Here is a 13,721-nt window from a genome sequence, read left to right on the forward strand (position 1 = left end):
AAAAATAATAAATAAATTAGGATAAATACAACAATATTAGAGAACATAACTATCCTTACCAAGTGCAAACTAACAAACTTTCAAATATTGTTTTTATGCAAGGACATACGAAAGAAATGCAGATAATCTACGAGCGAAATTCTAAAAGTTTGTAGACTAGATTCATGATTCTAGATCAAATGCATCAAACACAGATGATATCGATATTTGTAGGATTGATTCCACAATTGTAAAAGCAACACATAGTCAATAGGCAATCTATTCACTAGTTCCAAAAAAAATGTCTTATATCACACATACTATTTCTATTCTAATCTGAAATCACATTTCATCACCTATCACAATTTTTCAATTTAAAAATCATTATTTAATAACTTTATTTCAAACACAATTATAATATATATTTTAAAAATATATATTATATATATTTAATACATATTAAAAAAAATTAATTTTACATATTTTTTAAAATAACAATAATGCATTAGATTCAAGTTATAAGTTAATCATAGTTCGTCAATTGAATTTACCTCGATCTTTTCCTACACAAGTAGCTTATATGGTTTTATCTAGTCTACCCATAAGAAATGATATAATAAAGATGATGGAATAAATTATTTGTACATGACACCTATTTCTTGACAACCACCCTTCTTTGCAATGACGCATGCTTACGCTGCACTTGGTGATTTGCAAGTACAATTATAGAAGTGTACCTTCAAAGAATTAATTCCAGTTATTTCCCTTTATCCACAAGAAAAGGAGAGAATAATATCCTATATAATATCCCATCTCTTTTGAAAGTAATATATATTCTAAAGATTTATTTTATATATATAAACATAATTTTATACTTTTTTTAAAATCACAATAATAAATTAGATTCATGTCATAAAGTTATCATAGATCTTAAATGAAATTAAGTTTAATTTACTTCAATCTTTTCTTACACTAGCATAAGTACGAACCAAAATTTATATCCATAAGAAAAGAGATAATAAAGATCAGAGAATAAATGTTCTGCACATAACACACATGTTTCTGGACAACGACCATTCTTGGCATGTTCAATAATAGAGATGTAAAAGTTGAAAAAAAGAAAACTACAGGAGCGTAGAAAAACTAAGGTATCTTTTCTCTATTATCACTTCAAAGAACTAATTCCAATGTAAAGCTAAAAGAAAAGTTTTATTCCATTCCCTTCCATTCATACACCTGCATGAACTAATATTCCTTTTCTTGCCCTATATAAACACCAAAAAACCTTAAACCACAAAGACAACGCACTCACTCATTTGTCTAGTCAATTGCTTTGTGTTTGTAAGCTATAAGCAAGTATGGCATGCTGCCAGCAAGAGAACGTTCAACAGCAGCTGAATGTGACTGTTTGCTGTAAGGCTGATATTAAATGGCAAGAAAAAATTTGTAAGGCTCTGGGTATCAAAGATGCAAAGGCAACACTTGTTCCGTGCAATCCCAATGACTCAGCTCAGGTGTTGTATTAGAATTTATGTGTATAGATGTTTTACTTTGACTGTGTTTGTTTGAGTCATAGTTGTCTTCTTGCCTTACTTTTAACATGTATGTATTGTGTGTGTATATATATATACAGATCTGGGTGAAACTTGAGGCAGACATTGGCGTTGTTAAGGGCTTTCTCCTTCTGAACACAAATCTCACTATGGCCCTTTCGCATGGCACCAATGCGGGTGAGGTGGTATATATATAAATATGTACATTTTGATTTGAAGTGACTGTTTTTCTGAGACTATTATTGTAGTGAGCCATCTGAATCAAGCGAGTAGATTTTTATTTTCCCGGTACGTTTTATGTGTTAAAAGGAACTTTATAATTGAATTTGGACTAGTGATGAAGTAGTGTGGTTTTTTTTTTCGTCAGGTAGTGTTGGTCGATTATAACGGTGTTCCTGACGACAGCTTGCTCTGGGTTGAATGTGGGAACAACAAAGAGGGGTTTATGGGTATAGGTGTGGCAAATAACACTAATCTCAGATTGGATGTAGCGCAGAATGAGGAGGGTATTACACTTGTGCTGCAGACGTCGGACGAGGAAAAGGACAGCCAGTTCTGGCAGATCTCGTCCTACCCCTAAAATGATTATCATGATATATGCAGTATACAGACATATATTTTCTATAACTATATTACCTTAAGGTTATGGATATTGTTAGTCCGTAACTTTTTAAGTGTGGATTTCAGGAGTACATGCGGTTTGCATGTGCCTATCTGATCTTATAAATAAAGTTTTTCTATATAGTTTATAGTACATTTGATTGAATTTGTTACTGATGTGGTATATGGTATATTAGATACTGATTACACATTTCGATTGATATTTATGATTTCCTAGTGATCAACAGAAGCAATTTTGTAATATAGATAGAGAATGTTTTCCTACCATTAATATTTAAAATTTTAGTAATTTTTTTTAAGATGTAATTAAAAGAATATTTTGAAAAGTTTAACCAAATTGAATAGTAAGATATAAAATAGCATTTTTTTTATAAATCTATGAAGTAATGTTAGTAAATTGTCACATTTCTTTGGAATTTCCTTGCTTTTTTAAAAGATTTTTTTTTGGTTCTCCTTTGGATTATACATGGAACTTGAATTTGTAAAGTATCTTTGGTTGATTTCTATGTGGATGAAAGAGATTGTTTGGAATCCTTAATGTTTAATATTGATGAATGTTATTATCTCATTGTATGTGTCAGTTGAATGCACTAATTATGTTCTCAGTGTCAAGATCCCACTCCTACATTTTTCCCAGATATATCTTTATCTATCCAAGGATCGACATTGTGATTTAATATTTTACTTATTTAATTCATAGATTCATTTTTGGGGCTATTTGCCTAAATCATCATGCCCAATCTCAGGATTCTAGGGACTCATTTAGTAGCAATTATTTACTCATTTTGATTATGTTTTGGAAGCATTTCTATAATTTTTTTAGGTTTGAGCCAATCTTAGAATTCATTAAAATATAAATGATTTGATATATAAACATATATAATATGCATACTTGAAGGGCACATAATACTATAATAATAATTAATGTCAAGGGGGAATAAATCATTCATTTTATGCCACTAATCTTCCTAAGATAATTAGACAAAGAGAGAGAGAGAGAGAGAGAGAGAGAGAAGATATGAAAAAAATTGAATAGAAATTCACTAAGCAAGTGTGACTAGAAATAGATTAAAAACTTAATGTTATAACCTTCTAGGGGAGGAAATCTAAGAAATTTATGGTTGGCCTACCTCACTACTAATGGTAATTCAGATGGAGCCCATACCTTGTAATTAAACCCCCATATACTATAAAGGATGAGAGATTTAATGGGGATGTACTATGGGGTACAAGAAGAAATTTATAAATAAGTTCAGTGTGTTAGAAAAAATGCAGCAAATTGTTTACTAGAAAGAAGGGTTAGTAAAGCGTGTTTAATTTCATCTTCAAGTGATAAGATCCTTATAACTAATAGAATAAAACCCAAACTAGAATAAAAATAATATTCTAATGTCAACTTTTGATGATAAAAACAAACAAAATAAACTATGAAGAATAAAAGAATTCATAAAGTAGAGAAATTACAACAAAATGTATTTTACAATTAAAAAAGTATGTAATAATCTGAAAAGTATAAATAGAATTAAAACTACATTTCTAGAGCTACTGCGTGTTTCTTGTAACTAGTGCTACATAATTTCTTTGAAGTTCTATCATTCTCTAGATGTATGTTGTTGAATAGATTTTTTTATTGATGTCAAAGTGTTAGATAGAAGTCAATTCATCAATGCCATAGTCTCAAAGATGAAGATTATGTCATGTTTGAGCAATTTGAGTTGTCTGGCTTATGTAGTTTCCTTAATTGATATGAATAATAATTGGTTGAGACATGTCTACACTATGATAGTATATATTATCATGTTGATAAAAATTTATTCTAAAAAGTTGGTTACAGTTACCAAATCAACATGTTTCTATTCATAACTTGTAGAGGTTAGAATTTACTAATGATTAAGTGTTATGACTTCTAATTTGGACAGAGAGTATGTCTTCACATTTTATATCTATATCTTATGTTTCTAGTTTGCATTTTAGAATGATGTAGCAACTATATTAAGATTATATTGCCACAGATTAAGGGTTAACATTTCTTATGATCAGATTGATCCTTAGTAGGATCCATATGATGTGTTTTCTTATGTAATTTCATGTGTGAAATTTTGGGCCAATCATGTTCCATGATTTATATAACTGACTTGTGGATGGAGTGGATCATGTGTAGCCTCTTCAAATTATATGGGGATAACTTTTTGAAATCGATTTTAAATTATTTTTTGGTGTGTGTGTTGATATTATTTGTATTTTTTTTACGTATTAGATAATTAGGGCATAGCCTACTATATCTTTGATGTAATAAAATACATGCACAACTTATAAATTGCTTAATGATGTATGTGGCTGACCTAGATGTCTATAATTATAATTGGGCTAACTACAGTGGGTGAATATTTCAAGTAAAATCTAAAAATTATTTGCATAGAAGGAAGACTTATCTACACCCTAGAGATATAGTGCTTTGTTTCAGAATGATTGGTAAAATATCCCCCAGTATTTTTCATCACGGCTTGGGAAAATATTATGAAAAGGGGGTGAATCATTTTCACTAGGTGAGGCTTACTTTTAACACTCTGATAAGAATAGCACTAGGGAAAACTTTTTAATAGGTTAGAAAAATTTTGGACAGAGGGGAGTTATTTTGGTAAAGGGGAATTATTTCATTTTTCACATATTGGCCAATATTCAGAAAACTACAAATCACTTGTCACTTTCAACCAAGGAGGAAGCTTTGCCATTTTTGAGTAGGGGGGAAACCCAATGAAAAGATGTAGAGGTAAAGTGAGTTTTGACTTTCCTTAAAGGGGTGATTTTTTCTTTTCAGATCAAAGGGGTAAATGTGTAGAGGCCTTTTTCATAAAATGGCAAATTTCTCAGTTTTCAAGCAGAGAGGAAAAGTAAACTTTTTCAGTCAATGTGGGCAGCAGGCAAAAATAGAAAATATTGGCAAAGGTGTAGGCTCATAAATGACAAGTGCCTGGAAAGGGAAAATTTTCAGATTTTCAACATTGTCCAACAGGTGTGATAGGGTGCAGTTTTTAGCAAATTTTGAAGGAAGAGGAGTTGATTGAAAGATGAAGATTTCAAGAGGAGAGGTGTCTCTTTCAAAGATGCCTTTAGGGTTTCTTTATGTTTTGTTCTCTTGGATAGATATTCTTCTCTTCTTCTCAGTTAGGATGGATTCTTAATGTAATTCTCATAGAATTTAGGAAGCACGACTTCCATGTATAGGGTGCAAGTTTTAATGACAACAAGTGTTAATTTTGAGCTTGCAGTTTTCTATTCAAGTATGTTGTAATCAATAATACATAAAGATTTCAAGGCTTTGTTTCAGCTGTCTCTCCTATGTTCTCATTTTTCATGAAATGTAATGGCCAAGGGCCTTTTTTTTTTTCCCTATAAGAGAGGTGTTTGTCTTGTTATTTGCTTCTCTTCAAGGAAGAGATTAATTTTATTATAGTAGGATAGAGGAATGTATTATGAATTGGTTATTCATAAGTATGGTTGTTAATGAAATCTTGATTAGAGGATGTTGATGTAATGCATCAATATTTCAAGGTCAATGGTTACATGTTCTCATTGTTTGAATGCCAAGTCTGCATGTTGTAAAGTTGACTCTGTTTCCCATACAAGGCACTAGTCATGGTTATTGTTTCTAGCTCTCAGAATCCTTCTCATAATCAAAGTCTCTTTCTTTTCTGCATTTCCTTTCTATTTTAGGAGTAGGATTTGTGTAGAAAATCCCCTCCTCAATGAGTGCTTAGATTCTTTTAAACCAAGGTTAAAGCCATAACAAGGAATTTATCCATCTTCCTTAGTATCTTTCATTGAGATGATCTGTTGTAACATGCAATGTCAATAGTATTTTGAAGCTTAAAGTTATAGGACATTGCATAGGTTCACCCGCCTTGGTCTCGTGAAGCCAAAAGAGTAGGGGATCTCAGTCTTATGACTGAGTCTTGTCAAGTTGGCCAAATCCTTCCCCGAGTTTGTCGATGAGTTAATGGCAAATCCTCTAGGACTTGGGGACTATTGGTTTGGGAACCAACACAACCAACTAATAATATATCTAAATATTTCATTTTAAAAATAAAATTATTATCACAATACTTTCAAATAATAAAAATATAATGAAAACTTCAAATAACAATTATTATCATAGAATGCTAATGCATTATATATTCAAATAAAAAAAGTTACAATAATAATACATTATAAGATTCATATGGCACTTCTTATAATAGAATAGTAATGTACCATATAATGTACTATTTCCATCTTAAGGTCTCGTATAGTTTTTTCCATCTTCGTTGCTTTTCTTCAAAATTGAATGCAGCTTGTCCAAAATTGGATAATATCTTTCAGTTTATTCAACTTTTCTTTGTTCTTCTCTTCTTGGGAGTTCGCTTCCTTCTTCCCCTTTTCTTCTGAATCAACTTCTTGTCCTTCAGGAAAGGCTTTTTAGTTGTTTCCTCCTTTTTTCCTTTCACATCAGCTTCTTGTATTATATCATTAACAATTTCCTTGAGGAAAGGTTTTTGATTTGTATCCCCCTTTTTTTTTTCTTTGACATCAGTATAGGTTTGCAAATCCTTAAGAAAAATTATTATCATTCACAATAACAATTTTATAAAGTTGAAAGTTAGAAAAATATTTAATAAAAATAAACGTACCTGAATGAGGGATGGCTCTTGTTTTGTTTTTCTATTTTCATCTATGCCATCAATATAGGCATGCCAATCCTTTACACAAAAAGGAAAATTATCATCACTACAATAAAAATAACAAATTTGAAAGTTTGGAAACTATTTTATCAGTGTACCTAAATGAGAATGTTCATTTCTTCTCTCCATTGGGAACAAATAAAGATCCAAGCTACTAATTACTTATGCCATTGCCACGAACTTTTTGCAGCATGATACATAATTTGGCTTATCACATTCCTTGCAAAATTGTGGTACTTTATATAATTCTGATGAAACCCAGGGGTCTCTCTCCCAAAGAGATTCAATTCTTTAAATATGGCCATTTCTTCAGAGCTATGTGTTATCATCGTCCACATTCTTTGAACCTAAGCTACACATTTCTGTAGATCTTTCTTTGTTCGACTTGTGCGTATCTGCTATTTCTCAATATTACTTGTGGTGTTTCCTATATCCACAACAAGAGAAACAAGCAGATTGAAGCTATTGATGAAATTTAACATAAATGATAATTCCAAAATAAGATGGAACAAATGTTTTGATTCTAAGGAGATAATACTCTAAGTTGTAAATAGCAATTGGTTTGTCAAATTTAATGGTCCTATTTCTCTTCATATTGGGGTTTAAGAGTCATTTTAATATTTTATTGGTTAAAATTTGTAAGATACATTTTTTAATATAGATAATTTTGGAGATATATATATATATATATATATATATATATATATATATATATATATATATATATATATGACTAAGTTTTTTTTAACTTTTTACTAGCATAAAAGATAATGATATAAATGAAAAAGAAGGATAGGAGATAAAAAATCACATCTATAAACGGATAGTAAGAAATGGAGAAAAAAAATAGAAGATAAAATCCAACACAATAGTAAACAGCTTAAACAAATCATAATTCTACTTAAAAAATTATTTTGCCACTTGCATAATTCCCATTGAATTGGCTTTAAGATCTAGATGTACCAAAGTGACTGGGAGCTAGATAAGTTGGTATTCGGTATCACTTTCTTAGAGAAGAGGTTGCAAACGAAGAAGTCATATTGGAATTTGTTCCCAAAAAACTTCAAATTATAAATATTTTTATAAAGGCACTTTCAAAGGATACATTGAGATGTCCCAAGGAAAAGCTAGGAGTTATTTCCTCTCCTTTAAACAAGATGCATAGTATGATGCATCTATCTAAGTCAAGAACATGAAGGTATATCCTTTTCTACTAGGTAATGTGGGATGCACCTTTGATGGAGTAGCTAGTTTATTGATTGTTGTTGGAAAGGGGAGTATGTGTAAATGGAAGAGTGTTCAAATGAGTTAGTACAAATTCTAGTGAAGGCCTTTTCTCTTTGTCCTTGATGTCAAAGGGAGAGAAAATGTCCATTATTGCTAATGAAAGAATGTAGATGGTTGTTGTATTAGATGATTTGATGAGTGTTACTATCAATAACAAATGGGGATATTGTTATAATTTATTATTTTTTTATTGATGTAAAACCTTCGTGTTGTGTTGTCATTGTTGTCCCTTAAGTAGTTGTGTGCTGATATGTAATTGAAGCTATGATGAAGTTGATTGCTGGATGGTAACTCCTAACTTGATAATGATGTCTATGTTTAGAGTGATGTTGTGGCATTTATGCTTACACTTGTATGATGTTGTTGATGTCTTATATTTAAGAATAGTTATGGTGTTGAAGCTCATAACTCATTGTGATGCCTTGTTGGAGATGATATTAAATTTAGATGAGGATTAGAAGCATTAAGATGAGGATTGAAAGGATTAAGATTAAGATTAGAAGCATGATGAAGAAGTGGATATTATGTTCATGATCTTGTGCATGTTATAGGCTATTGTTCTCTCCTATTTTTCTCAATTGAGAAAATGGTGCTGCAAGGGTCTTTTGGTCTTTTCAAGTTGGTAAAGTGTGAAAATACAAGAAGATATTTTGATGACTAATTGGGAGAAATATCTATATTAGTTTGTGCTTAATGATATGGTCTTATAGTTTGGGAGGTACCTTGTATGTACTATGGATTTTGTACTTCTATCTTTTCTTATCTTTAGTGTTGCAACAAATGTTATTTGATAAATGTGGTATGTTGGCAATACGGTTGCTTGTCAGAATTGGTCCAAAAAATGATTTTCATTATGCTATATTATTGTTTCTAATACTATGGCTTGGCAAACAATCTATTATTGTATGTACATCGTCTTAGTTCAAATTTTTTGTGATGAAATCTACTACAAATATGTTTGACAATGTTCTATCTCATGATTGTGTTTTCTATCCCTTTAGGTATGTAACTATTTGGTTGTGCTAGTTTGTTTTAGCATGAATTTAAGAAATAAATTTATGGATATGTTGTTGGATGTCGAATGATTTTATCTATGTGGTTAATTGGATATCGCATGATCTTTTTGGTGCTACACATTATCTAGTGTTGGTTTTCATGGTGATTTGTCATTGTTTAGCTCACAAGGTTTATTTTCTTATGATATGTATTTGGTTGTTTTGCACTAGTATTGAATGTTGTGGTGAGCTATCCATGGACCCTCCTGTTTTTTTATTTAATCCACATTGTGTAAATTCATTTGGAAGTTGTGTTTAGGAGGACTGTTAAAAGTGCTAAATATTTTATCAGCTATTACTGTTGTTAGACAACTTAGATAACCAGAGGAGAATTGAGAGCGGGGTTGAATCATTTGTCAACAGATTACAAAACTTTAAGAATTCAAAACCTTATTAATGGAACACATAAACCAAATATCGAAATAGTAGTTATAGTAGTCAAGCACAAATATAAGTCATAGAACATTTACCAATCATCCACAAAAGATGACACCAAGATTTGTACATGGAAAACTTGATAAAGGGAAAAACCACGGTGGGAATCCTACCCATAGTCAGATAATACTTCTGCAGTAAGTATGCGATTACAAAATGAGGGGTGTGCACATGCAGGAAGGCCAACAACCTAGAGTGCACTACTCATCATAGAAGGAGCCTCACTGACTACAAAAGAAATCTAGAGTACAATCTAGAAAGAAGAATGAGCTGCAAAGATAGCATCTCCTATGCCTGAGTATAGTTCCAGTTAAGTTCAGTACCAGAGGTCTCAAACCTCTCTTACAAACCTGATTCGATCACCTATGATCAACCAAAACCTCTGCATATGATTGCAGCATGACTCGCACATAGATTATCACATAATCCCATAACCTCATGATCTACAAGGATGTCTTACATCGTATATACCATCTTGAGACCTAAACAATTAGGTCGGCCACCTAAAAGATAATACAATAAATGCATAATATAATTCTGCAAACCAGTGATCAACAAGGATGACCTTGAACCAAAACAATATAAACCAATCAATAAATCCATCCATTAATGCATCAGGATCATCCACCAACATCCCGCAAGCCATCTAGAAGCCACATGAACACCACTTATCAAGTGCATCAAAAGATCTTCAACAAAGATCTGCCAGTAAAACCCTTACTAGTGACCAAAAGGCTTACTAGAGCAAGTGATAGCTTCAAAGTCATCAAATATTGAGCCAATTGATCGTGATACGCATCACAATAGCATGAATGATAGATCCAAACTAATTCCACAAACCAAAGCATACTGGATCAATATCATAATCCAACCACTCTACGGAACCTACTAGAAACCAGTAAATAACCAAAAAAGCTAGTGTTGACATCAATGCAACACATAATCAATTCCTCCAAATTTCCAACAACTGTATCTATTGACTTTAGACGATGTACACCTACTTGGTTGTTGTTTGGGGCTACATACAAAGATATAGAATTTTGTTTTAGGTCCACTCTATCTTTTGGTTTGGACTAGTTTCACCACAAATATATTTCAAGGCTAACATGTTGGGGTCATTACTTGTCCCCTATTCTGGCCAAAGTAATTTGATATTTTTATTGCTTGTAAAAGATATATAGAATATCAAATTAGTTGTAAGGAGTGTGGACTGTGATATTTGAAGTATGAAACAATAGATTTGTGTGGTAGAGGTTTGGGAGCCTAATTTATTAATGGCTGCTTAAGACAGTGATTCAATGGCAACTACATTCTAAGGAGACTAGTAGAAGCTATAGGTTGGAGGTTTACTCATTGTAATTCAAATCATGTTGTGTCCTATTGTAAAATAGTAATTCTTCTTAATAGGTCCTTGTATCTTGTCATGAGAGTGAATATTTGTTGAAAGTCCTTTTAAGAGTAGTGTGCTTCCTTAGGCAGCAAGCCTTAAAATAAATTATTATATATTTTCATATATTATTAAATATCTCACTACGGTTTTTGAATTATTAAGGTTTTCCACTTAAATCTAGTGTTATCTTATGCACTCATGTTCATTGTCTCATCTTTCATTTATTCTAATTTTTTTATGAGCTTTGAAATTGAATTGTGCTAAAGATTTTAGTTTTATGGATATTGATTCACTCCTCGTTTTAGTATTTAGGTGTTTTCAACACATTATATATATATTTTACCTTGGAGATAGTGTTATATCAATATGGACACTAATCAAAATGAGTTGGATTCATAGGTATGTTAGTAAGAATTAAAATTACATCCAAAATATATGATGATTTATGAGTCCTGATGGGATGAACAAGCATCTCTTCTGGTACTAAGGAATAAACATTATTTAAAACATCAATATGTTTATTTGAAATATATAATATGGCCATGCTAAATAAAAAGAGAATGTTGAATTGATTACATTTATAAGGCTGAAAATCATCTAGATGATAAAGTATTATCTTGTTATCGAATACATAATTTTGGTTTAATCGGTATATGTTAGCTTATTTACAAAACTTGATAATGTAGACAATATTAACTACTCTAAGGCAGTAGAAAAATCAAACAATATAATTACATATTTGTGTATAGGAGATTAATAGTATTAATTATTTTATTTTCTTTTTACCTATTACCAGGGGTAATCCTACATAAATTCCAATCAAAATGGCATGGGCTCTATTTATTCAAAAATCCTATTGGTTGGCATAAAATAATGCCATAAATAATATTGATATATAGAGAATATGTTTATTGTTCACTACTATATTTAAAACTAAATATCTTTTATTATGGATAGCATTACCATGCACATTTAAATGTTAATCTAAGATTGCTATTATCAACAAGTAAACTATTAATGATAAAATTAGTGGTATTAGCAATACATGCTCAATGTCTTGTTTAAAAATTCCAAAGGTAGTTGATGAAGAATTAAACAAAATTATGAGAAGATTTTTTTTGAATTGAGCTAAAGAACAAAACAAAGTTCTTCTTATTGAATGGAAGAAGATATGAAAACCAAACTAGGAGGAACAAGAATAAGACAACTTATATTGATCAAAATTGAAAGACAATGGGAACACAATGATAAAGGATGGTGTTAGGATTTGATAATGGAAATGTTTGGACAAATTAGAAGCTTCAAAATATCAAAAAAGAATTATTGCAACCTACCTTTTAAAAGAGAGATGTGTGCTACATTTTTCAGAATTCGAGAGAATTAGATAGTATGGTTCTAAATATGGCTTCTACAAAGTCAATTTAGGGTATAAAATTAAATAAGATACTACTGTAAAAGTTGAATGGGCATATAAAATTTTGTGGAATAAATAATGCCTTCAAAAAGATGGAGTATTTGCATGGTTGGCTATTCAAGGTAAGGTGCTTACTCAAGTGCTTGGAAAAAATGGGAATTTAAGGAGCAAACAAATGTGTCCTTTGTAAAAAGAACAATGATGATGTAGATCATATCCTTTTAGATTTTTCCTATGTAAGGATGTGTTGGGATCATTTTCAGGGCAAATTAGATATTCAATGCCCTAAACCTCAAAGTCTATTGGAAAGGTTTAAAATATGAAATGGATTGAGTAAGAAAGGGACTTTTGCTAGTCTATGGAGGATAATTCCTTCAACAATGATTTGGGAGGTATGGAAGGAAAGGAACAGAGTATAATTTTTCAATATAAGGAAATCCTAGAGAAAATCCTTATTTAGAAAATTATGGACCAAGTAGTGCACCTAGTTAATATAGGTACAAAAAATTAGTTTACAAAAAACACAGTCTTTATTCTATAGGATCATCATATGACAAGGATATTTAAAGGCTTAATAGTTATCAAAATTTAGGGTGGAAGAACTAATACGAACTCCATAATAGATAGAAAGAAAGTCAAATTGTCACCACCCAAGCTGGCTAGATTTAAATTAACCTTAATGGGGCTGCTAGAGGTAACCCAAGTGTAGGAGGTATTGGATGTATAGCTAGAGATGATGTAGAAAAAAATATTGTGAAAGAATAAGAAGCTTTAGGTGAAACAACAAATAACGGGTGCATTGTTGAAGGCTACAATTAGGATTTAAACTAAGAGTGAGGAAGATTTATTTGGAAGGAGATTCTCAGATTATAATATATGCTATTAGGAAAAACCATTCTCCCAATTGGTTGTTGGAAAATAATTATTTTCGATTCAATAATTAATTAAGAAACTTGATGACTTAAGAATTAGTTATATTTATAGAGAAGGGAATATGGAGGCTAATACTCTAGCCAAAAATGTAGTTGGAAACCTCAAAAAACTGAGGGTCACATGTAGTTAATTTAGGACTTGGAGTAGAAGGGAGATACAAGTTTAAATTTAAATTTCAAATTCTTACCATTTCTTGATCAATGGAATATTTTATAAAAATTCAAATTTTGGAGATATTGCTCTTTGAAAAGTTGTCTTCATAGCCTAGGAGATTTATCTTACCTACTTTGATGGGACATATTGATTTGCATTTATTATATCTATGGCCTAAACAAT

General features: G+C 31.0%; 1 protein-coding gene across 3 annotated transcripts; it reads left to right on the plus strand.

The window, feature by feature from the left end:
• The first annotated feature begins 1,263 nt into the window (after window positions 1-1,263).
• Window positions 1,264-2,232, plus strand: LOC131036999 (ricin B-like lectin R40C1). 3 transcript variants are annotated; one of them, XM_059214259.1, is made up of 3 exons: window positions 1,264-1,493; window positions 1,613-1,714; window positions 1,900-2,232. In XM_059214259.1, exons 1-3 carry the CDS (start codon window positions 1,338-1,340, stop codon window positions 2,110-2,112), a joined length of 471 nt encoding a protein of 156 aa, XP_059070242.1. In that variant the 5' UTR covers window positions 1,264-1,337; the 3' UTR covers window positions 2,113-2,232. The 3 variants fall into 3 exon arrangements, with proteins under 3 accessions (XP_059070242.1, XP_057825006.2, XP_057825005.2); XM_057969023.2 differs by having other exon boundaries at window positions 1,613-1,709; window positions 1,904-2,232; XM_057969022.2 differs by having other exon boundaries at window positions 1,265-1,493; window positions 1,613-1,717.
• The last annotated feature ends 11,489 nt before the right edge of the window (window positions 2,233-13,721 follow it).

Source organism: Cryptomeria japonica, chromosome 11, assembly GCF_030272615.1.
Source record: "Cryptomeria japonica chromosome 11, Sugi_1.0, whole genome shotgun sequence".
NCBI classification, from domain to species: Eukaryota; Viridiplantae; Streptophyta; class Pinopsida; order Cupressales; family Cupressaceae; genus Cryptomeria; species Cryptomeria japonica.

What these genes read in the sequence shown, in the direction of transcription:
- LOC131036999 (XM_057969022.2), top strand. Translation starts at nt 1,338, where the DNA reads ATGGCATGCTGCCAGCAAGAGAACGTTCAACAGCAGCTGAATGTGACT. An exon ending in ATCCCAATGACTCAGCTCAG is followed by an intron (nt 1,494 to 1,612) that starts GTGTTGTATTAG and finishes ATATATATACAG; the next exon opens with ATCTGGGTGAAACTTGAGGC. An exon ending in GCACCAATGCGGGTGAGGTG is followed by an intron (nt 1,718 to 1,899) that starts GTATATATATAA and finishes TTTTTTCGTCAG; the next exon opens with GTAGTGTTGGTCGATTATAA.